At 45.9% G+C, this 23,657-nt stretch overlaps 1 protein-coding gene across 4 annotated transcripts; it reads right to left on the bottom strand.

The window, feature by feature from the left end:
- Window positions 1–184: 184 nt before the first annotated feature.
- On the bottom strand, window positions 185–23,238 carry larp4aa (La ribonucleoprotein 4Aa). 4 transcript variants are annotated; one of them, XM_061258490.1, is made up of 18 exons: window positions 22,794–23,238; window positions 15,634–15,775; window positions 15,038–15,199; window positions 14,854–14,938; window positions 14,580–14,716; window positions 14,145–14,248; window positions 13,838–13,948; window positions 13,638–13,691; window positions 10,942–11,148; window positions 10,225–10,328; window positions 9,819–9,860; window positions 7,452–7,658; window positions 6,607–6,658; window positions 4,672–4,833; window positions 4,450–4,574; window positions 3,424–3,634; window positions 2,480–2,911; window positions 185–1,925 (listed from the first exon to the last, which is right to left on the bottom strand). In XM_061258490.1, exons 1-17 carry the CDS (start codon window positions 22,905–22,907, stop codon window positions 2,519–2,521), a joined length of 2,412 nt encoding a protein of 803 aa, XP_061114474.1. In that variant the 5' UTR covers window positions 22,908–23,238; the 3' UTR covers window positions 185–1,925; window positions 2,480–2,518. The 4 variants fall into 4 exon arrangements, with proteins under 4 accessions (XP_061114474.1, XP_061114473.1, XP_061114476.1 ...); XM_061258489.1 differs by having other exon boundaries at window positions 185–2,911; XM_061258492.1 differs by lacking the exon at window positions 22,794–23,238 and adding an exon at window positions 17,842–18,049 and having other exon boundaries at window positions 185–2,911.
- Between the last annotated feature and the right edge of the window lie 419 nt (window positions 23,239–23,657).

Below are 23,657 nucleotides of genomic sequence, written 5' to 3'. Positions count from 1 at the left end.
CCCCATCCACTCTCAAACCAAACCAAACGCTGATGTCACTGCCCCAGAAGAACATCTGCATGCGGCTGCCAATGACAGCTGGAGATGCATATAAAACCACAGCTGTGGTTCTGGATTAACCTTGTTTGGTTCCTCCTACCCCCCCACCCCCCACCCCACCCCCCAACCACCTTAAAGATGGCGGTCACTTTCCATTCAAAACAACTTTGTTCGACAGACCTCGTACTACAGTCACAAACAAAAACTAAACAAAAACATGATCTCTTTTGCCTGGGCCAGAAGTGAAACTTCAGCAGAAGTGAATCTTAAGATTACGAAAAACACAACCAAACAAAAAACAAAACAATGAACCCAAATCAAACCATTTCACAGGAGCTTAACCACGCAGGAGGCTACCCATTGATGGCTATGGGCAAGTTAACGGACAGGCTAGCAAACAAAACTGGTGAAGAGCCTAAAAACAGATTCTGGAAGATTGCTTTATGTGATCCAGTCCAATAGTAGGCAGGTGTGCGCATGTGTTTTTAGGGGGGGGAATAGTTGGTCAGTTGGAATAGGTAACGCTTCAAAAACAGATTAAAAAAAAAAAAAAAAAAATTTAAAAAGGAAAAAAAGGGGGGGGGGGGCTTCATCCCCCATCAAGGGGGTTGAGTCTAAAACGATGTTACCAATATAACCAAAAACTTTCCTTCCTGTGGCCTGAAGCCAGAACACAGATGGCATATCTTCTCAGACCAGGTTTTAAAGGAGGACCAGGCAAAGGTTAAATAACTCCCCCTTTCCTACAGTAAGTTACCATGAGAAGTTATTAATAGCAAAGCAGTTTTGCCTTCAATGAAGGGTGCAAGCAGTGGAAATGACTTGGGCACCTGCTGTGGGGGGAGGGAGAAGCCAGGAGAGCACGGCCTGGTTTTGGGTATGGTGGTGTCCCGAGGTTACTGCATCTATGCGCTACACATCCAGCTCCAGCTCTGTCTATGGGCCTGAACGCACCTGGACATCAGCGACCTTCACAACCAATCTCACAACCAATCTCAAAACCCCCCATTATTGAGGGAAAAAAGGCATTCCATCAAAACACCCCAAACCAAACCCAACACTCAAAACCTGGGCATACCAGACCCAGACCAGCTGGCCTTCACACACACAGACACACACCCCACTGACAAACCAGTAGACGCAACACAACCCCCCTCCCGGGAGTCACAGCCACCCAACTGCAGTCCACTCCTGTACAGTACAGTCAGAGTGGTGTGCAGCCTCTGATACACAGTACAAACTGCCCAATGATTGAATTTGAAATACTGCTAAATTAACCAACACTACGGTCCTCTGCTGACATAGGGCAAGAGTGTAACCACCCCAGTAGGGGTGCAGGAATCAAATTCACTGCTTTAGCAACACACCTAGCCCCCTCAGCCCTAGCAAACATCCAGAATGTGATCTTTCCACGCTACTCAAAAGCACACACACGCGCACACACACACAAGGTGGAGTCCAAATAAGCCATGCAAACAAATGAATGAGTTTGGACTAGATGAATGTTTGGGTGCAGCAGTTCACTCAAAGTTGAGCAATGACAACTGCATCAGCTTCCTCTTGGTGCCCCCCACCCGCTCAATCTCAGATCACCTGACGGTAGATATTGTGGCGTCTGCCAATCTGAGTTTTCAGGAAGGCCGTTCAGGATTCCCTCCCTCTGACTAATGTCAACAACGCCAATTCTCGAGCCCAACCCAATCAGGCCAGTGCACATCAGCCGGCAGCCCAAATTTTGGTACCAGCAGGCCTTCAGCTCGCTCATGAGAACCCATCGCCATAACCGGAACCATCAGTACGGCACAAACCTCAGGCCTAACAGACGGTCCAATCAGCCGGCATCCTCATTCGGCATCAGCCTGCTGCAAACGCTTGATTACTTGCGACTGAAGCAAAAAAAAAAAAAAATTTTTTAAATAAATTAAAAAGTAAAGAAAAGTAAAATTCATAGTGGATGATGCGTCATCGCATTGTCAAGGTGATATTTCTCTAGGATTTTGAAACATACGCTTCTTTAGCGCACACCATTTCCTGTAGCCCGGCAGACTTTTCTGCCTTTGATGGGAGGTTCTCCCAGGGCAATGATACACCCCCTCCCACTCACTCACTCCCACAAACAGACAAAACAAAAGCAAAATAAATGAAAAATCTGGACTAAAATCACAGCGATCAGCTGAAGGACAGGATCCGTTGAAACGAGCGAAATCAAGACGATTTCCATCCTCCGGCCGCCCTCCCCTTCAGTGCAGGGATTTTGTTTTTTTGTTTTTTTTTCTTTAAACATTATTTTGTTTTTGTCTGTTTTCCTGGAATGTCCCAGTCCACTTCAAATCCTTCCAACCCCCAGGGAGGGAGAGCAGTCACTGCTCTTAGTTTTTTTTTCTTTTTTAACCCATTAATATATATTCATTTTTATATATATATTTATATATTTATTTACTTATTTACTTATAGGTTGTTTTCCCCATTGGTTTGTTCTTTAGTTCTTTTGCTTTGGCGATTGTGGCGGGATGTTCTGCTCTTTGCCCAAGTGCGGGGGCGCCCCCTGTGGAGAGCCACGGCGGGCGAAGGGGGGCCGTCTCTGGTCCCGGACCTTCAGCCCTCCGGCCCCCGGCCTGGGGGCCCCGTGGGTGCGGTGGGGCCCCAGGGAGTCGCGGGAGGGCCGGTTCTCGCTGGCCTTGCCCTCCCCGCCGCCGCCCCGCTCGGAGGGCTTCTCCGGCCGGTCGCCAGGGCTGTTGCCGCAGGAGGCGGGGTCTTCCGCCTTGTTGACGCGCAGCTCGCGCAGGGGCTGGGAGGGGGCGGGGGCGGGAGGGGGCGGGTCCTTGGGCGGCCGCTGGCACACCTCCGCGTAGCTCAGTTTGCGGGGCTCCTGCTGCAGGGAGGGACAAAGAATGACAAATAAAGGGAGAGAGGGGGAAAGCAGGAAGAGAGCGGAGAGCAAGAAGTTGGAAGAGCGAGAGGGGGATAGAGGAGATAAATGGGGGAGAGAGGGAGGGAAATGGGGGAGAGAGGGAGGGCAGTGTTAAGATGAGGAACAACAAAATAATTTCCCGATAAAAGAAACAAAACAATGAATTCAACATTACAACCTCTAGAAAACCTTTATTTTTATTTAAAAAATGTATTTAACTAATTTTCCCTCCTTTTAGAACACCCAATCATATTAATCATTACTGATGACAGGTATTCCTTCTGGCCGACCTGTAACATTCCCTGATCAACACTAGTGCAGCACGCCATGAGACAGTCAGCACGAGCACATTCCCAGAATTCCACACTAGACCCCCATCCACACATAAATGTATAACTTAACATTTCATAATAAAACTGAAAACGGTTAATGATAGCCACTTTTAAATTCATGCACTTTCAGGGTGGAGTTACCGGATGTGAGGGTGCAGGAGTCAGGGCGGCGGGCGGAGGCTGGGTGGGCGTGGCAGGTGCAGGGCCGGCCGGGGCGCGTGGAGGTTTGGTGCTGGGTGGGTGCTGCGCGTGGGCCGGGGGGGCAGGCCCTGAGGAAGGGGCTGTGGAGGGGGGCGTCTCTTTTGACACAGAGGGCTCGGCCTTTTCCAGCTTCTTATCCTGCCGGTTTGCACTGCAGAGCACCACAGAACACACAACAAAAACCTTGAGATGAACATTGTGCAATCCTTTACCTTCCTTTTTACATTTCATATTATTCCAGAATTGATTATCAGTTTTTGAGCATTCATGACTTATTTCTATCATTATTACTTACCAACACATTCATATTTTATTATACATTTTTCAGAGCTGAATTAATGAGTCTGATTCATTGTCAGAGAATTTAAACAATTGGAAGCAACTCAAATATTCACCCAAATATAAATCTAGTTCAAAATGTATAGTTAGCTGGTTATCTGTTGAAAAATGACCACTGGTCATTTGTCATTTAACCCGCTATCTGCCCTGCTGGAGCCCTCCTTTGGGTGGCGCTACAGTTAATTACGCGCCGTGCTGTGGGCAAGTCTGTCACTCCCACGTTCAGAATTCAGTATCACTCTGGGATAGGGGAAGTGTCAGTGTCACTCAGACCCTCAGATCTCATAATCTTACCGCTCATTGGGTCAGGTGTCAGGGGTGACAGCTTTGGGGGGGGGGGGGGGTAAAGTGGGAGAGAGGGAAAGGGAGGAAGGTGAGAGGGAGGTGAAAGAGGAGAAAGCCCAAAGCCATCAGACCCGGGACAGCCTGCGATCCCTCTATGCGCCATGGTTTGTCATCACCGGGTCGAGCAGACACCAACATTTTACATGACACAGGATATAACAGGGGGGCTAGGCCACATCCGGGAAGCCCCAGGGAATCAAACATGGAACCTCTCAGGTCCTAAAGTACGACAGCGGGCACCTGTCCTTATAACCCAGCGACGCGTGGGGGGGGAAATGTCACCTGGAGGCGGGGTGGTCTGATGCGGGCGGGGCAGGCTTGCAGCCCGGCTGGGCGGGGGTAGAGATGCGGATGGCCTCTTCCGGGACGGCGGACGAACCGACGGCAGACTCTTTGGTTGTGTCAGGCTGGGGGCGGAGAAGGGCAAACTGAGAACGCGGCTCTACGTCTGCGAGGGAGTGGAACCGCACCGAAAGCCCACCCCATCCTGACGCCCCGGCTCACCTTCTCCTTGTTCAGGCCGCGCACCACGTCCGACAGGCGGTTCTCCAGAACGGGCTCCCCGCCCGGCGTGCTGACCACACAGCCGGGCAGTGGGGGGAAGCTGGACGCTGCCAGGTCAAATTTGGGCTGCTGAACTTTGACCTCAGCTGGCGGGAGCGGCCTCTGTGAAAGGGGAGAAGTTTGTGGTCAGTCCATTACGTGCCTCAAAGCCTCCTGGCCTTGTTATGCTCTGTAATGCAGTGGACAAGCTGTCTGTACACAGCCCGTTCAAATTAAAATCACAACATTTCAGAGCACCAAAAGCAAAACGTGCATATTTTAGTGAAGCAAACTACTGGTCATTCTTCATTAAAAGCACCACCTTCCCTCCTGGAGCGGAAGCCCTCTACAGGTAATCATGGGCCACCCTGTCAGTAAGTCTGGCACTGGCACGGTGAGAATTCAGTATCACTCTGGGATAAGGGAAGTGTCAGTGTCACGCAGACCCTCAGATCTCATAATCTTACCGCTCATTGGGTCAGGTGTCAGGGGTGACAGCTTTGGGGGGGGGGGGGGGGTAAAGTGGGAGAGAGGGAAAGGGAGGAAGGTGAGAGGGAGGAAGGTGAGAGGGAGGTGAAAGAGGAGAAAGCCCAAAGCCATCAGACCCGGGACAGCCTGCGATCCCTCTATGCGCGATGGTTTGTCATCACCGGGTCGAGCAGACACCAAGCAGACTTCCCAAAAGACCAAACAACCACGACCAATATCTACATTAGATCATCTTCTTTGACAGACAATATAACTTGATCTGGAATTACTGAGTTATAGTCCATGCAGTGTAGCTTACTCCATTTAGACCACAGGATGTGCTCTCTCTATTCCCTCCACAAACAAATGAAAAATCATTGGAGGAAAAGTTCAAAGCCACACTGCTGGGCTCATCTCTACAAACCTGGGGAGTCACCCCTCTCATTTGAGTTTTATTACTTTACTTTCTGGAGGAAACACAGGACACCCATAATCTACATAGATAATGGTTAAGGCCTGGCAGTTGGAATTTACATTCTTAGAAGCAGCCCTAGTTTCAAGCAAAAGCCAATGCGGTTGTGATTCGGATGCGTTGGATTTAATCATCATTCCTCCCCAACCATCATCTATAGGTGGAAGCAGAAGTAAACTACCATTTCTGAAGAGGTACACAATAATAGCTAATAAATCAATAGCATTACCTCCTAGCATATTCATGTTTGGTTTCATAATAAAGAGGCCAAAACTATTAATCTTGATATCATCATAGTGCTTAACCCAGCTGCCAACAACATAAAGAATAAGGTCAGCATTTAGATAAGCCAGTCCTTGTCTAACCACCTTTCCACAACTCCGCAAGCCACACCACCATGCGCTCCTGCCGGGCTTGTTGAAATACTCAACTGTCTTTTGGCATTTGAACCTTGACCTTGGTTTACCTGGGACTATTTGAGAGAACATGGTTTTTGTGACTAACCTGCCCATGTCTGCAACATTCATTGTTTAAGGCAGTTGAACCTACATCTTTTGATTAGACACAGAATATGGCGCGACTTTTCATTGATTTCATAATAATGGCCAAATTAAATAAAACATACTTTATGTGGGATAAAGTGAGATTAACAGTCGATACACCCGTGTTCGGTATACAGAATGCTGAACGTTAAATGAGGATGTTAACCGTAAAAATGTTTTACTCAATCCTCACCGGCCCAACAGAACCTATACAATTTAGTGGAGCGATCAGTAAATATTACAAAAAGGAATGTTCAACTACACCTATGTATGGTGTTAACCTGAATACTTCTTTAGATTAGAACTTCTGCTAAACTACTAAAAATGTAAAATAGGACAAAGGGGGGGAATTCAGGCAGTAATGCAGAAGGTAAAACCACCGAGGCCATTCCGACATCAGAACCAAACCCTTACCGTGGTGCGGTCATCGTCCCTCTTCCTCCTCATCCCCCGGAACGGGCCCCTCCTATAGAATCAGCATCACAGCGTGGTCAGCGCGGTTTAGAAACGGGGACACACATCCTGACAAATAGTTTAAAACCTAGTTTCTCTTGCAATGAGACGACCAAAAGCCTCCTTTGCTTCCTGGGCCAATGAAGCATTATACATATTTGGCCCTGGTGCAACCAAGGTTAGCAGCCAGACTGCAGGGCACATCTACACACTGGAACAGTGTGGATGAACCTAAGAAAGGCTGTGGGGACCCATCAGCCGAACGCCAATTCTGCAGCTCTCAGACCCTCAGATCTCATAATCTTACCGCTCATGGGGTCAGGTGACGGGGGGGGGATGACTTTGGGGGGTGGGGTTGCAGGGGGAGAGGAAGAGAGAATGAGGGAGGGAGAGGAAGTTCAGAGAGGGTAGAAAGAGTAGGAAACCAAAGCCATCCAACTCCCCGGTGCCTTGAATCCCTCTATGCGCATTGATCTCTCATCACTGGGTCTGAGGTAACACCAAAATGACCAGCTCCCATACAGCTCTCTGACCAACACTGACTGCGTGGGTTATCCACACAAAACTGCCAACTGTTCTGCCAGTCAATAAACTAAAACAAAATGCAGATAATAAAGAACATTTTCATATTTTAAGCAGGCATAAAGTTTTACATAAGTTCTGAACGTTTCTCTGTTCTTTACAGAGTTTGAATGCACCCTTACCATGGACCCATGTTGACTACAAAAGTCTGAATAAAGGTTCCTACCCCTTGCTATCAGACAGAAGTAAAATAAGGAATAAAGGGTTGTTTATGAAGATCTGACCTGCCCCTGCCAGCCACTCCGCCGTCCTCACTGATCTCAGGAGGCGAGAGGTGGGCGTCCCGGGAGGTGAAGGAGGGGCTGAGCTCAGGGCCCCCGGTGCGTGGGGGCTGGGTGCTGCGGGGCCCCGTGCTGACATCCACCAGTGGAACAGGGGCTCCGGTGGGCGAGGCCAAATCGCTGGTTCTTGGCTGAGGCTTCACGTGGTTCCTGTTGATGCAAGGGGGAGGGTGGAAACACAACATTCAGCCGAGAGTCACAAGCTGGCCCCAGACACCCGTGGTCCCCATCATCTCGGCTGTCAGTGGAACTGCGACGGCCAAGTGGCAGACCACCGAACCGCTGCGCTCCACCACAACAGCAGCCCCACCACAACAGCAGAAATGAGGAAGCGAGCCACCGGGCGGGATAATAATGTCATCGGGAATGGATGAACATGTACGGGGGCTGAATGCTGCCGTGCGCAGTCTGGACCAGTACTGGTATGGGTCGGCCATTTCACACCGCGATACCCGTCTAATCTGCGCACAGTGACGGTTTGTTAATTCATGCATCGAGGGGAGGGTGCAAGGTGTTAGATGAGTGGGTAAAATAAACATGAACCAAAGTTACTGCCAGCAGAACCATTTCACAGGCTGAATCGCTCTAGGGAAGGCTGCAGATGGCAGTTTTTTCAGCAGCGACTCCCTGACTTGAACCACTCAAAGTTTTGCTGAGAAGAGCAAGGTCGTTTGATTGGCACACGTTAGTGCATGATAAGCTCCACCAATTAAGAGGAAAGCTTCTCACAGTGAGCAACTTGGTTGACGGGTCTCGAGGCTTAGGGAGGGGCAAGGGCTTACAGTTGTTCCCACTTAATGGTCTGCAAGCTAATTTTTAAAGAGATAAATGACGGGCGATATCTCTCCATTTCTCTCAGCTAACTAAGTTAGTGATATTAATATCTCAAATATCTCTGTCAGCTAGCAAACCATCTGTCACTAGTTAGCAACAACTAGCAAGCAATCTCCCAATCTCTCGCAATTGCGAACATCGAACAGTCATGTACTGTAAAAGATAGTCATGCTAATAAAGAATTCTGAAAACTGAATAAAAACTGAATAGATTGTTAGCAATAGCCAGCTCTGTCGTGTTTTTGGTGTTAATGACCGATTTTGGTAGAGCAAGCTACATATTCGCCATAGTCTACAGCCTGTCCTTAAGTTTTTAGCTACTTCTCTATTGCAATGAGTTAAGCCGGTCAGAACAATTATTCACAAAATAGGAACAAATCTGTTGGGAAACTAGGAAGCACAGAACTCCCGATTGGATGTTGACGAGCAACGCAGACCAAAAGTTAAGTCACAGGCAACTATTTTCAGCCAACTATCATTACTCGGTTGCCCATGTTGCTGGCCCTCACCCAGCTTCACAGAAAATGAAGCTTTTGGCAACTGGTCGATCAAACTGCTCACTGTGAGAACACAGGGTTACTCTCCCAATTCCAAAGTCCACCTTTCAGGCAGTTTCCCACAATGATACATTCATATGACGCCGGCTCCAGGGCACAGAACAGATCCTTTAGTTGTAGCTTTAGAGATAAATGGCTGAATGACAGAATAATGTTGTGAAGCTTCTGTAGCGCTAATGTAATATTTTGGGTATATTTTGTTTAGGTGGGGAGGGTGCATCAATTGCCGCAGAAACAAAATGGCTGTTCTAGCAACTGAGCAATTTCAAAAGTAAATATAGAAGTTTTTGGCACAAACAATTGATGCGGCTATAAGGGACATTTTCAGGACTGTAAAGTACGGTCCGTTTAAGGGGAGAATTACACTGCGGCTCCAAAAATATTCCTGTTATACTTGTAAACCCAAAAAGATAAACGTTAAACCGGGATTATGGAAACAAATTAAGAGGGTTTCCAATATAAAGAAGCATTTGCACTAAAAATAGTAGTATGTACATATCTATATACATAACTTTGACAGCCAGGTTAAAGTGCAGTTTTAAGAGGATATCACATGCTTATTGTGCATGTCCCAAGCAGAAGAACAGACTTCCCAAAGAAGAGCTCCCGTCAGAAGAGCGTTTCTAATCAAAGGGTCAGAGTCCTCTCTTTCCCAGTTGTGTGTACATTATGGTTCTATCACATGGACAGAATGGACTGTGAACTAGGCGCCACGCATTTGGCTAAACCTCTTGGACTCATTATCTACAAATCAAATCAACACATTTGTCATCTTGGTCAGACCAATGTCAGGTCACCCACACTGTGAAGCTCTCTGCCACAGAAAAGTCAAAGCCAAAGCAAAATGAGGGTGGCAAATGAACAAAATGGAGGTCAGGATGAAAATGACACAATGGCGGAGGAACATCTGGAGGGAATACCTGAAGGCATTTAGTACATTCTTTCTTGAATAGAGTGGAGCACTGTGGGGACATTGAGAGAGAGAGAGAGAGAGAGAGAGAACGAGAGAGGAAGAAAAAACGGGAGAGGGGTGGGGCAAAGGAAAACGGAGGGAACCGGTTATTCGTTATTAAGACGACATTTGCTTCAAGCCTGCTGAAACCTTCCCCGTTCAGTTCATTAAGTATAGTTGGCAATTTGTGAAAATAACACCGGGGCACTTAACCATACACCCAATATGCCCGGCTCAGTCATACGGACGCAGCCAGTTCTGCCGATTTGAATCGTCATTAATTTCTATTAATTTCAGGCCCATGCAATCCCTGCAATCATGTGAAAAGTGCAAGCATGCAAACGAATCAGGTTTAAGAGGGGAAGTGGCCCTACCGGTTCCGGCTGAAGAGCCTGCCGGTGCTCAGGGAGTTGGAGCCGGTTTTGTAGTGGCCGGGAGAGCTGAATCCGTTGACGAAGCCGCTGTTTGGAAAGGGCGCCTGTTGGAGGAAAGGGAGGATTCGTTATAGGAACAGGCGAGCGCGCATACACAGACGCACACCTTTCAGGTCAAACCATCAAGGCAGAGACCAAGTTTCTCATTCTCTTTAGGCATACTAGTGCAATAAAACCTAGGACTAGCACACCTGTCTGTTCCATTAGAGTAATACAGAGGACAACCCGTTTTAACTCATGACGAACAAGCTACTCCATTGTTCATATTCCCAACAAGAACCGAAACGAATGATCGATTTCATTTCAGTCCTATTAAACAGGCCACTTGTATCAGGAAACAAAATAATAATTCCATTAAAATTTCAATTTCGTTTAACTTGACCTTGCACCCTTGACCCGTTTCTCCAAACCGTTGTTAATGAATGCAGGCGAGCATCTCTACTGCGCGTGACTGAAGACTGAACAGACTCCCCAGCTCTTAAGCTACCATCCCCATTAGACTAGTAAAGCACAGCAATTCAATAACCCAGGTTTATAATTCAATATTGTGGGAGAACAAGGGGTGTTCCCCAGAGGAACATTGAAGGCGAATCACCCCAACACACAGACATGGGCACAGGTGCGACTAGATTCCTGTGAGAAGGGGGGGGGTCTCACCAGGGGGGTCTCGAAGTACGGCGTGGGGGAGGGTGTCCATGTGGGGGGGACAATGCCGTAGAGGGGGTACTGCTGCTGGGGGCTGTACACCTGCTGCATGTACAGAGGTGAGCTGTACTGGGACTGGGACTGCTGGGAGTACAGGCTCGAGTCCAGGCTGCGGTAACCGTTCTTCGCAAAGAAGGTGTTGATGGCCTTTATCCTCGCCTGGTGAGAGGGGCAGAAAGAGCGAGAAATGGGGAGAAGAGAAATGTAAAATGGATTATCTCGCTCCCAACGCACAGCTACATTGTCCACTTCATAATACAAATGCTTTGGCAACACTCCATCAACCTGCCAAATAAAACTAAGGAAATTGAGAGAAAAACAAAAGGAGAAGGAAGGGGACACCATTGCTACAGTAACAAATCCTATCTGCTAAAGACAGAGCTCAAGCACTCCATCAACCTCTCTGCTTTGCCCATAGCAGGCAGCAGAAACCCATTGTGCTTAAACGCTCGTGGAACAGAATGTGTGTAACAGATACAGAAAACAGAGGAAGCAAACAGACAGGACTGCAGCGTCTCTGCCGATGACACAGTCTAAGGGGGGGGGGGGGGGGGTTTGGAGTGAGCATGCCAAAAGATGTGACACTCATTGTACTGGGAAACAGACAGGCTCAGGTGCATCACATGGGCCAATTGGATCTACTCTTAGAGGGGGGGGGGGGAAATCCTCAACCAGTAAGAGGATAAAGACGGATAAAGACCCTCAAGAAGTACACAGTGTTGTGTGAAGCTCACAGTCACATGGGCTGAGAGGCTGTTCCTTCTTCTGTTAAATACTGCTATCCATTCAGTAGGTATATGGGGCTGGATTCATTGCATGCAATTTCATTTGTTTTACAGAATTCAACCACCTTCAAATATATCCTTCAAATCTATAATGCAAGGATATGCATTTCTTGCAGATTTCGAATGGGTATAAAGACGAAATCCAACACTTTTAGCGATAAAAAACCCCCCCATTTTAACAGGGATATGAGATGAGCATTAGTGATTGAACTGCAGATTTTTTAAACAACAAAGTGTCAGACTTCATACTAGGGATCTGTACCCATCTGTTCAACCAACAAAATAATCAGGCATTGGGGTTTTTTTTATACACTTAATTTCTGGGTATCATAATGTTTGGGAAAAATGGCTTCACAAAGTTTACATTACATTACATTAATGACATTTGGCAGACGCTCTTATCCAGAGCGACATACAGTTGATTCGACTAAGCAGGAGACAATCCTCCCCTGGAGCAATGCAGGGTTAAGGGCCTTGCTCAAGGGCCCAACGGCTGTGTGGATCTTATAGTGGCTACACCGGGGGTCGAACCACCGACCTTGCGCGTCCCAGTCACGCATCTCAACCACTACGCTACAGGCCTCCCGTTTCTGGCCTCCCAGTTTCTGATTAGTCAGATGTCTTCTTTCTCGGCCCAAGTCTTTGGAGTTGGTTACTGGTATGTCAACATGAGGACCAGAGAGAAAGTCAAGGAAGCCATTATGAGAGAGAAATAAAGACAAAAACAGAGCCAAACCAAAATCAACAGGAACATCCCTACAAAAAGAGGCCACTGGAGAGCCTAGCAAACAAAGGGCCTGGTATGCCAAGGAAGACAGCTACAGTTTATGACCAAAGTATTCTCACCATAATGAAGAACAGAACTACAGAGGCTTCACTGCAAGATGCAGACCACTTCTTATCCGCAAACACCAAGACAGATTACTGCTCTATAAAAGTGCCAGCAGAGTTCTGGAAAAAGGTCCTGAACAGATGAGACCAATATTCACTTGTATCAGAGAGGTGGCAAGATGGCAAGTGAGGAGGCCAAAAGGAACTGCCAGGATTCAAAGCACCTCTCCTTATCTGTGAAACATGGTGGTGGGAGTGTTATAGTTTGGGCATGTATGGCTGCCACAGATACTGGCTCACTTGCCTTCATTGGTGATGCAGCGGCTGATAGCAACCTCAAAATGAATTCAGAAGTACCATGTCTGCTCAAGTCCAACCAAATGCCTCCAAAATCATTGATGCCATACTGCTAAAGCAACAAAGTTGTTCAAAGCCAAAAAAAGAAAATTCTTGACGGGCCAAGTCAGTCAACCAATCTGAATCGAACGGAACTGAACATGAGTTCCATATGCTGGAGAGACCTGAAGGCATCTGGCCCCCGAAACAAGCAGCGAATTAAGATGGCTGCAGTACATGCATGGCAGAGCAACTCCATACCTGGTGATGTCACTGCACGCAAAGGATATGCAACAATCCTAAACATGACTAACTTAGATAAGATTAATGTCCCATACAATAAGCTGAGCTGAAATGGGAGAGCTAAAATAACTTAAATAAAACCTGAGAATGTGCACTTTAAATCACATTCTGCCTGATTGCAAATCTAAAATTGTGGAGCACAGAGTACACATATGCAAGAAAATATGCTATAACTTATGGAGGTCATGGTTTTAAATATGAACACAAGATAATTACTTTATAAAAGTGTATTTTAACAACCAACCATAACCTCGACATCTAAATGATTAAATTAGATTAGAAATATGGAACTACATTTAAGAGCTATACGATGCGACAAGTTTACCTGCATGGCTGCCATCATGTTAAACAGAAAGTGACAATATACCATTTTACTGGAAAATCACTACTCACCATGATTGGCTTTCCCTGAAATGTTTTGACTTCTTCCCTTAAGTATCTGTATGCCTGCGCGGGGGTTAAAAAAGGAAAAATAGGTTTTTCAAGAAATTGGTTTTTCGTCTACATCACTGTGCGAATTTGACAGCATCACCATTAAGTTTCAGTCATTTAAAAAGCACAATAAGAGCTCGAAATGCCAGCAAGCGGCTTACCTGTTGTGCATCCGTGTCCGACTGGAATGTGATGTACCAGTTGTTATTGTGTGCAAACTCAACGCTTATCACCTTCGGACAATTGTCGTTTTTGAAGAGAGACTCTACTTCCTGCAAAAGTTGGAAAGATTTGAATTTGATTAAGGGCAACGAATGAGTGGAATCAAACTCCCCCGATTACCCTCCTTTCTAGGCAGTTCTGCACAATCTAAACTAAACCTGCAGGAAAAAAATCTGCTCAATACAGTGAGAACAATTCCACAGAGACATGATGGCAAAAGCTGGACGGCACGGCCACTCCTCCTACCTCCACGGGTGTGGCCTCAGGCACCTCCCTCAGGATGATGATGCAGCGCTTGTGATTGGGACGGACCTTCTCACCCTTCTCATCCACCTGGACCATGGGCGAGGCTGGAGGGACAGAGGAGAACCAAAGTCAGGTGTGCAGGCGAACCCTCCAAAGAAACACCCAATATCCCCACTAACAGCATCAGCTGCACAGAGCTGTTCATACTCAGTGTGATGCTACCTTTGCACCTTTTAGTACTACAAATGCCCCTGGCTGGCACAACTTTGGTACGTTCGGTGTCTTCAGAATGGCATACAGAAAGCGGATGGTACAGAAAGTGGATGGCACAGAAAGCGGATGGTACAGAAAGTGGATGGCACAGAAAGCGGACTGTACAGACACCAGCTTTTGCTGGCACTTTTCAGGCTGTGCGTGTCTGAATGCCTCACTCACATCTGAGCACATCCAAGATGAGGCTCATGTCTGTGGTCAGGCTCTTGATGCCCTCCATGCTGGCAATGGTCCAGATGGGGATGAACTGGTCACTGTCCATCTGAGAGATCAGGTAAAGGTCCTTGGACAGGTTCTCCCTGTGGAGGGGGTACATGGGGTAAAAATTAAGGGGGGAGGGGCTCACATCATACTGTATTCGACTCCCACAAACATGCAAGAGCCTGAAGGGCTATATTTCTGCACACAGCAACAGGGACAGGCGTTTGGCACTCACCTAGAGAAGCACGACTCCAGTTGTTTCTTTAGGGATTCACGCAGGGCCTCCACTGAGATGGGCTGCTCCTCTGCTAACTGGCCTTCTACAGAGAGGCAGAGAGAGAGACGGAAATTAAATTAGTTAACACATAAAATTAGACTAAGCTCAGTAACACACAACACACAAGAGAACTGTTACGGACCTGCTGTCCCAGGCGTGAGGTGAGATGGGATGTACCCAAGGTCCGGTACAGGGTCCATGCCGTTAACGGCGTTCTCCGCAGGCACCTGGGGGCTGCCATCCGCAAGGCAGGAGAACTCCAAGGGGAGGGGCTTACAACCAGGGGCGGAGCAGTCGGGGTATCCTGGGAGGGGTGAGATGAGTCATGGAGGGGTTGAGGCTCAGACTTCACTGAGGCCAACAGCCTTTTAGTCTTTCAGGCTTAACTTTTAGCCAATTCCAAATTGGGCTCTTATGCATATGATGCTCTACCCAAATTTTCCAAATTTGAAAATGTGTTACTTGACCTCATCTGCCTTGTGGCTAGCTGGCTAGCTACAGTACATTAACTGCAATGTGAGAGACTGACTAACTGCTTATCTGTTACCATGGTCATGTACAGACTAGCATTTATTTTAATTTTAACATTTTTGTTCCCAGCTATGGATAGACTCAGCACCAATGTTCTACAGTATACATTATCACATCCAGACACTGCCGATGTTGGACTGCGTGTTGTGAGGCAGTAGGATCAGTGGTCGACTGGTGGACTCAGACAAAGATGGAATGGGTCCTCACCTTCGGTGATGTCATCCGGGGAGGGCACTGTCTGGGGCCAATGAGAGCCCTCACTGCCATCGACAGGTGCCTCGCTGGGGGCTGCAGGGACCTCCTGCCACACCTTAGCATTGGGGTTCAAGCCTGCTCCCTTTGAGGTGACCTGTGACATGGAAAACACAAGGGCTAATTAGACCCTGCAGCTACGACCCTGAGCCAGTCAAAACATCACATCATGAATCTATGCATGCATTCCTTTTAAATATCGGCTCGTATATTGCTTACTTTCCCTAGCAACATTATGAGAAATTCATAAGCACTTCCTATGGGTGTGAGAACAAATCAGTGCCCAAGGCACTGAATGAATCCCAGTTTGCAAAAATCACTCAAAATGAATTAAGACAGCTGAAATTTGCCTAGCAGATTGTGTTCTGTCATTGTTACTCCCTGAAAGTACAAAGCCAAAATCCTTGCAGAGGTTGATGCGTTTAGAATTCTTTCATTGATTTTCAGGTGCTCTGCAGGTAGCAGACAGTACTACATGAAACCAGTCTGTGAAACAGTGTGCTCATGACACTGAAAACCATGAGTATACTACAGATGTGTTTTTCTTAACTCGCATAATAAACAAACAACTACCTTAAACTCTTTCATAAATGAATTGAATCTTCAGCTTCAGTAAGTAAGGTCTGAAAATAATATTTACAGTCAAGACTTGGCAAACAGTACTTTAATTTTAAAGAGAAGTGAAAATAAATTACAGGAGAGACCAAATATAACGTGCAAATGCCCTTACATCGACCCAATTATGGGTTTTCACTTCCCTTCAAATAGCAGTGTTAATTTGCATTATAATAATGCAATTAGATATGACTCATTTAGCACCTGATGAGCTAAAAAACGAGCCTGAAATTTTCGTTTTTGAGCCTGATAAGAAATAAGAATAAGAAAATAGTCACACTTACACAGTAAACATTGAAAACGAAATGAAATTTCTATTGACGAAATATCAGTTTTAAAGATTCAAAAAGATCAACAAACAAGTCAAGTATCCGATTTTGTCTCGAGCATACACACATCCGCAGGGAACTTTAACAAACACCGACGAGTAAATATCCATTTTAGAATCTAGATTAAGTAACAGGTTTTTAAATATATATACATTTCAATCAAATAATTTTGAGACACACGTCAGTAAGAAGGTACTAGAGTCCATCGCCTGTACTTGCATAAGAGCAGAACCGGCTCGCGAAAAACTAATTGGGCTAAAAATGCGGGATAACTGATTGCCGTGGATGCAACCCAACACTTCCATTCATAGGAGATTTGCAACTATTAATAAACAACCTTGCTGCTTGCCTACAGGCACCATGGCGTTTTAAATAGTCCCGCTAATAGTTCTGCTATAATGGCTAATCTGATTATACAAAACAGACTCGAAGACAAACAGGACATCCATGAGATACACAAGCAAAAAAACTACTGTCCCCATACCGTTCATACTCGCCTGACAAAGGGCCACTTGACAAATCTAGGCAGCCAATACTAGCAATGACCAAGTATTTCTAGCGACCCGAATTTATAAACTGCTTGTACTTGCAACGACCAGTGAAAGGTTTAATGCGTTCTGTTGCCCCAGTGCGGAAATTAACACACGCAATAGCACAACTTGGAGTTGATCATTAATTTTAAGACCGCAACTCGCCATCAAAAACCGGAGCCAGTATCAGCAGCGCAAGGAGCACATGGGCTCTCGCCAAGCGACCCGATGACGTAATCCCTCAGTCTACAACGAATTTAAATCCAACATCTCTTGTTCAACTGTTCAAAACAAGATGGGGTGCTGACAGCAACAGTTGAAAATGATATTGGTGAAATTGGTTTCCGTAACCTGTATTTTTTTACAGGTTAAGTTAAATATTTTTTTAATCCAACAACGTTGGGTAAAACGTCCCGGGAGTTGGTAACGTTAAGCCAAATGGCCACTCTACCAGAAGTCATATAGTCGATACATCGGATTTTAACGAGTGTTCCAAGTTATCCGTGCTAAAATATCGGTGTATTTTTGCACAGGCATTTAAGAGAGAACTTTTGTGCGCCAGCGTACCATCCACTACGATATCCAGCCAACTAGCTATGTCACATGGCTTCCCCCATTCAAGTCGTCGTAGTGTGAATGGCCGTCACAAACGTACTCGCTAAGCCTGTATGCATTAATAAAGAGCTTACCTCGACGAATAGAAGCATTCTCGTCACACCACTGACTTGTGCAGAGTATGTTAGTGGTACGTCCAATGTTATAGACTGTTCAGAAGCCTTTTAAAAGTTGATTTTTGTGTGATCCGAGGAAAGACGAATATTTCCAAAAGGCGTGCGAGTTAAAAATGCGCTCTCGGTAGCCCTCAACTCTGCCGCTCTCATTCGCTCATTCATTGCCTCCGCCTCCCTCCCCCGTCGTGCTCACAAACATACTTATCTGCCGCTAACTAGCTCGCTGCTCCACTTTTAACATACTTGTTAGCTACCAACTAAGTGATCCGTGTTGCTATTGGCAGAGAGCAAAGTCAATCTTGGAGTTTAGAACGCTTGCTGGATTAGGCCTCCCTTCATTACACACTGATCCTGGATCAGCACGTACCTTTCGGACCACAGGGCCGCTCATGATTAAGGGCTGGGTGAACTGTTCCTAAAGAGGCCGCTGGGAACAGAAATCTGAGCGCGCGCGCTGGCGCAGCAGTTGCTTCCGGACTTTAATCCCCACCCACTTGTCATGGCTGCCGTCTGAAGCCAGCAGCAGAGCACATGGTGAAAAGCAGACATCGACCAACAACCGGAAAACGGCGACCAGTTTTAAAGCGAATGTGAAACTGACCAGCTGCATGCAGCGCACTGCCTGGGAAATCACTTCTGTTCTTTGCCCTGTAAAATAACCCATACATAAACGTGGAGCCAAGGCGAGTTTCAAGGTTAAAATCACTACCGTTATCAAACCTCCTATCTCAGGAACACCAGCTCGAGTTTACACCAAATCTAACAATAGCCCTCTACCAATGCAGTAGAGACCGATAACATTTGTTAGAATTAATCACTTTATTCAACTTCCAGGTTAATAACAAACTTAATATAGCACCGTTTGCCAACTTGCAGATACTCATGACAATGTCCTGAACATGACACCGTCGTACAGGTAAATTGTTAAGCTTCGTCTTCACCCAAATTAAGAACAGCTCTATCAATCATTTGTGTTGAGAGGGTGCCTGCTCAAGCCATGGCATGTGGTTTGTCCAATAGAATTGACATTGGATTATTGATTTTGTGGACATGTATTACATTGAATTGCAGTTGTCGCAAGTGAGTGTTCAGTGGGGCACACACTTAAGTTAACATTTGCATATTCACTGCTGGGGTCACAAATTACTAACTTGGGTCAGTGTGTGGATGCTTAAGAAACTTAACAGCACTGTATTACTTCTCATGAAAGGAGATTTTAAATTTTCCTTCTGGAATTGGAACCGCAGGTCTCTAATCCATTACACTAAGTAAAGCAAGTAGGGCTCAATGCTTATCTAGACTAAAGCGCCATGAAATATTTGAATATCAGATGAATGTAAATGCACATGCAAAGTATATGTAGAGGGTATAACACATTTTAAATTATTTAACAATTTAATTGCATTCATTTTTTTACATATGTACTAAATTTTCCTTACAGAAAACTTGGGAACTAGAATGCCCTGTTGCAAGTGATTTCCTATAACTTTGTGTGAGTAAGTCATCTGTTGTTCCGGACACAAGAGCATGTCGAGGTGAGTGTGCAGAGTTCTCTGGGTAAACATTTACGTTGCAGTTTTCATAACCCAAGTTGTTTGTATATTATGTTGTATATATGTTATATTTAGACATTTTGCAGATCCTCTTATCGAGCGTGATTTACAGATTACATTTTCACATACAATCCATTCATACAGCCGGCCGTTTCACTGAAGCAGTTCAGCAGCTTGCTCAAGGCTGCAGAAGTAGCACCCCAGCTGGGAGCTGAGAGGCAGCATGCCATTTGGGAGTCAAACCCACAACCTTCCGGATACAAACCATCAAACTATCGTACTACACTAATGCATGTTGTTCAATTGTCGCATTTCATTAGGGGGGGACACTGCATTTGTTGTGTGCAAGTTGTATTTGGAGTGTGAAATCACATGAGGACAGGTCTGCTTTTTTTCTCTGCTGCTCATCTCAAAGATGCTGTAGATTCAGCATTCTCATCAAGCTCAGAGGCTTCTAAAATGAGGCCAGATGACCACAAAGGCTACTGAAAATGGGTAAAATATAAACTGAACAATGGCTTGACAAGTTTCACACCTCAATAACTTTGTGGTCACTGTAAATAGTAAATAATCCATATTGTACAAAAGATGCATTGTACAGACCAGTGACACAATGACATCACCGCTATATGCGTTCATGTGTTAGTGCAGTGCCACTCAACTCCGGGCTGGGCACTACACCTGATTTAACAAACTAGCTTATCTGAACCAAGCAGTTGGAATAAGTAGTGAAATCAGGTGGTGTAGAGCACAGTGCGAGCAAATACCTGCAGACACCGCGGCCTGCGGGACGAGGAGTTGAGTGTTATTGTGTTACACAGTGAATACACTGCAGCTCAAAGGACAATGGGGGTTCCTGAAGCACAGGGGTGGTCCAGGGATGGTTCTGTGAGTGCAATATGGCAGAACTGACCAGTCAGAAAACTCAAGGCTTGCCACCAGTGTTGTGGGATTGAATCCCACTGCTGCCATAACCGTACCCTAAGGCAAACCAGGACAGCATTAACAATGCGAGCTGTGCAAGTCACCCTTGTTAAGGGCATCTGGCCAAGTTAATTAATAATAAATAACAAACAAGATGCATTGCTGGCAGCAGGGAGGCAGATACTTAAAATCTGATCTCGGACAACAGATCTTGAACATCATTCAATCATGCTTCTGATATGCTGTGTGCAAAATGAATGCACTGATGGGGGTGGCGTTCTTGTGCAACCTGATACAATGGGGGGGGGGGGGGGGGGGGGGAGGGGGGTGAAATGAACTAAATCAATGAAGAGCACAAACTGTCACCAAAACTGGCACCCAGCACCCTGACACACTGCATTCAGCGAGCAGGTTGTTAACTTCAGATAATAATTAAACTAACTTGAAGATGAACAGGAGAGAATTTACCAAATCCCTTACCACGTTTGATTTAAGGTGGCCAAAACAAGGAGACCAAGACGATAACTAATACCCAGGCTAAAATCGCTTCACGAACATGTGACTTGAGCTTATTATACTAGGACAAAGGCTGAACTATGGAGATGACTTGCAAAATAAAATGACATTAGATTAACATATAATTTAGGATATCCAACTAGTCGGGTAGTAACCAGTATCACGAATCTTCTTGGTGATAACGGTGCAGCAACAGACCTGGCAGTACAATGTACTTAATCGGCACTTTAAAACACTTGTCTTGCCAAAATAAACCATTCGGCCTGGACAAATGTTTGCATTCAGACGTCCCAAGTATATTTGACAGGCGACATGACAACCCTTCAAGGACGGCAGGGCGGGAGGTAGAGGCCACCTGGTTTTCCTACAGCACGGCAACGAAAAGGGAAATTAAAATTGCAGATACTGAAAAGCTTGTTCCATGATTTAGCGAAGATTAAACGTTCAAATGCGCTGGGTACTGCCAAAGTCCGCTCCTGCGTGGGGCTTTGGTACGCACAGGGAATGAGCAAGCAAATATAATCATTCACATTCACTCAATCAATCGAGTCCTTAGCTAGCCATCTCTCCAGACTAGACAGATAACGGGCTAAACCAGGCCGACAGACAACGCAGCCGCTAAATTGGAGAAATCACGAGGAAACAGACATTATGCTAGCGAAGTATCCCTACTCTGACCATCTATTGACACAGCATTGATTAAGTCAAGTCAGCCAACACTGACATGCACGATACATAAACAACATTACTCCAAATGCACGCAATATGGACACGCTAGGTTAAAAAACGTGTCCGCAAGGAAGAACCGATCATTTTACAAAACGACAAAATATGATTAAAGCTCGTCAGCTAACCAGCACAGTGCAAAACACAATGTCACGAACAAGCTAGCTATACCGTTGCGCATTTGTAGCAATGCGGGTAAAATGCCGTAGCCAGATAGCGCACACAGCTAGTCTCGCTTGGCTCGCTATTCCTGCTAGCTAGCAAACTGTCAAGGTACAGCCCGACATCCTGTCGCCATTGCAACGTTTATGTTAGCTACAGCTAATGTTACAGGCCATGGATTCCCAAGCCTCGTTTATGGCTAGCTAGTTAGCTAGGCCTTAGCATGCTTGCGGGAACATATGGAAGGACGATTTAACGTAGTTTGAAATCAAACTTGGGTTTTGTAATAATGTCGGACCGGCAAACACGCCGGTTCAACAATGTACTAAACCAAAATCGATTTGTTGCTTACTAACTACTAAAGGCAAAGTCAATTTTCATAAATGTAGACTGCCATTTTGGTAGCCTGCCTATCCGTCTAGGCAGAGATAATTAGATATTGTAGGTAGCCTGCAGCTAGCTAGCTGACCACGTAGCTAGCATCTAACGAGCTAGCTAACAAATTTAACCTAATCGTACTCGAATAATCCTCCTTGCTAATCAGCATACCATAGAATGACACATGAGTCAGATGTATTGCCATTTTTACTTTGCTAACCCGGGAGCTTGGCGTGTTAGCTAACCTTAGGCGAATAAACACCTGTAACGTTACGTTAGCTAACTTGGCTATGGCACGTTCCAAAAACGTAGCTAGCAAAGTGACTAGCAAGCAGGTAACTTAAAGCCAGTGTTAGCCAACGGAAGCCAAAACATAGCTAGCTAGATAGCTATAAATAAAATATAAAACAAACGAGGGATCAGTGTTCCGACCTAACGTTATCTACGTTAGGCAAGCTAGCTAGTAAGTTAGCCAATAAAATAAAACACGAGTTTGTCGTCTGTAACGTTAGCCTTTGCTGGCTAACCTGTTACAGGCGATTCTATTTAATAGAAGCCGGTAGCTTAGCTACCCAACGTTACCATACAAAAAACAATTTTCAATGAGGGTGGGGGCTGTGTGGTGCTATTCAGCACAAGGCCTCAACTCACCATGCCGCCTTGGTCTCCGCCGGTCTCGGGTTTTCTGTCCCCCTCTCCTTTGGTGTCCGGTCCCGGCTCAGCCTCCTCCTGCTTCTGCGGATCTCTGTCCTGCTCCGAACTCATCGACCGCTCGAGACTCACTATCCCTCCTTCGTTCACTCCCGTCTCCCCGCTTGCCGCCCCTCTCCTCCCCTTACCGGGTGAATTCAACAATCACTTGTCTTCTACGATCTGTTTTAGTTAGCTACACCGACAAATAATGAAGCAAACTCGACAGTGACGATACAAAGATTCCAAATCTAGCAAATATTTGGTTTGTCTTCGATACACCTTCCTATTTATGAGCCAACGTTACTGAATCGCGGAGTGCATTCCTGGTCGGGCGATCGAAGCGGACACAGGGGACATGCACCTTCCCCGAAAGTAAGCGCTATGACAGACACCACGCTCACAATCCGCCACCTTCCCGACTGGCTGCGCGACCCCTCAACGCCCTCTGTAGGATAAACGTTCAGCGTGTGCTCTTATTTCCGGTTCCGGATCCTCAACTGTTCAAACCACATCGACTGGTCGGTCGCTATCTCATACCTATTAGAAGTATTGCCATATGGATATTCCAAAACTGTTGATGATGACAATAAGGACATAGCTATTTGATATTGGAAACTGGAAGTTAGAACAACAACAAAACTTATAGTATAACAATCACATAAAGCTGTGTGGAAGAACAATATGACTATTGTAAAAATGTGCTTATTGATAAATAGGCTACATGTCCTAGAAATGGCTGCATTATTCATTCATTAATTATCCTAAATGTGTAGGAGGAAGGAACAAGGAAAATGTATTGTGGGAATATATTTAGGCTAAATA

Source organism: Conger conger, chromosome 10 (genome assembly GCF_963514075.1).
Source record: "Conger conger chromosome 10, fConCon1.1, whole genome shotgun sequence".
NCBI lineage: Eukaryota > Metazoa > Chordata > Actinopteri > Anguilliformes > Congridae > Conger > Conger conger.
Note: the sequence above shows the minus strand (reverse complement) of the source record. Positions and strands in the feature narration are given on the sequence as shown.

Excerpts from the sequence above, each read along its gene's own strand:
- larp4aa (XM_061258489.1), bottom strand. The coding sequence starts at position 22,907 with ATGAGTTCGGAGCAGGACAGAGATCCGCAGAAGCAGGAGGAGGCTGAG. Across the intron at positions 15,200-15,633 it reads CCCGGATGACATCACCGAAG|GATACCCCGACTGCTCCGCC; the intron begins GTGAGGACCCAT and ends CACCCCTCCCAG. Across the intron at positions 14,717-14,853 it reads CTGGAGTCGTGCTTCTCTAG|GGAGAACCTGTCCAAGGACC; the intron begins GTGAGTGCCAAA and ends CCCCCTCCACAG.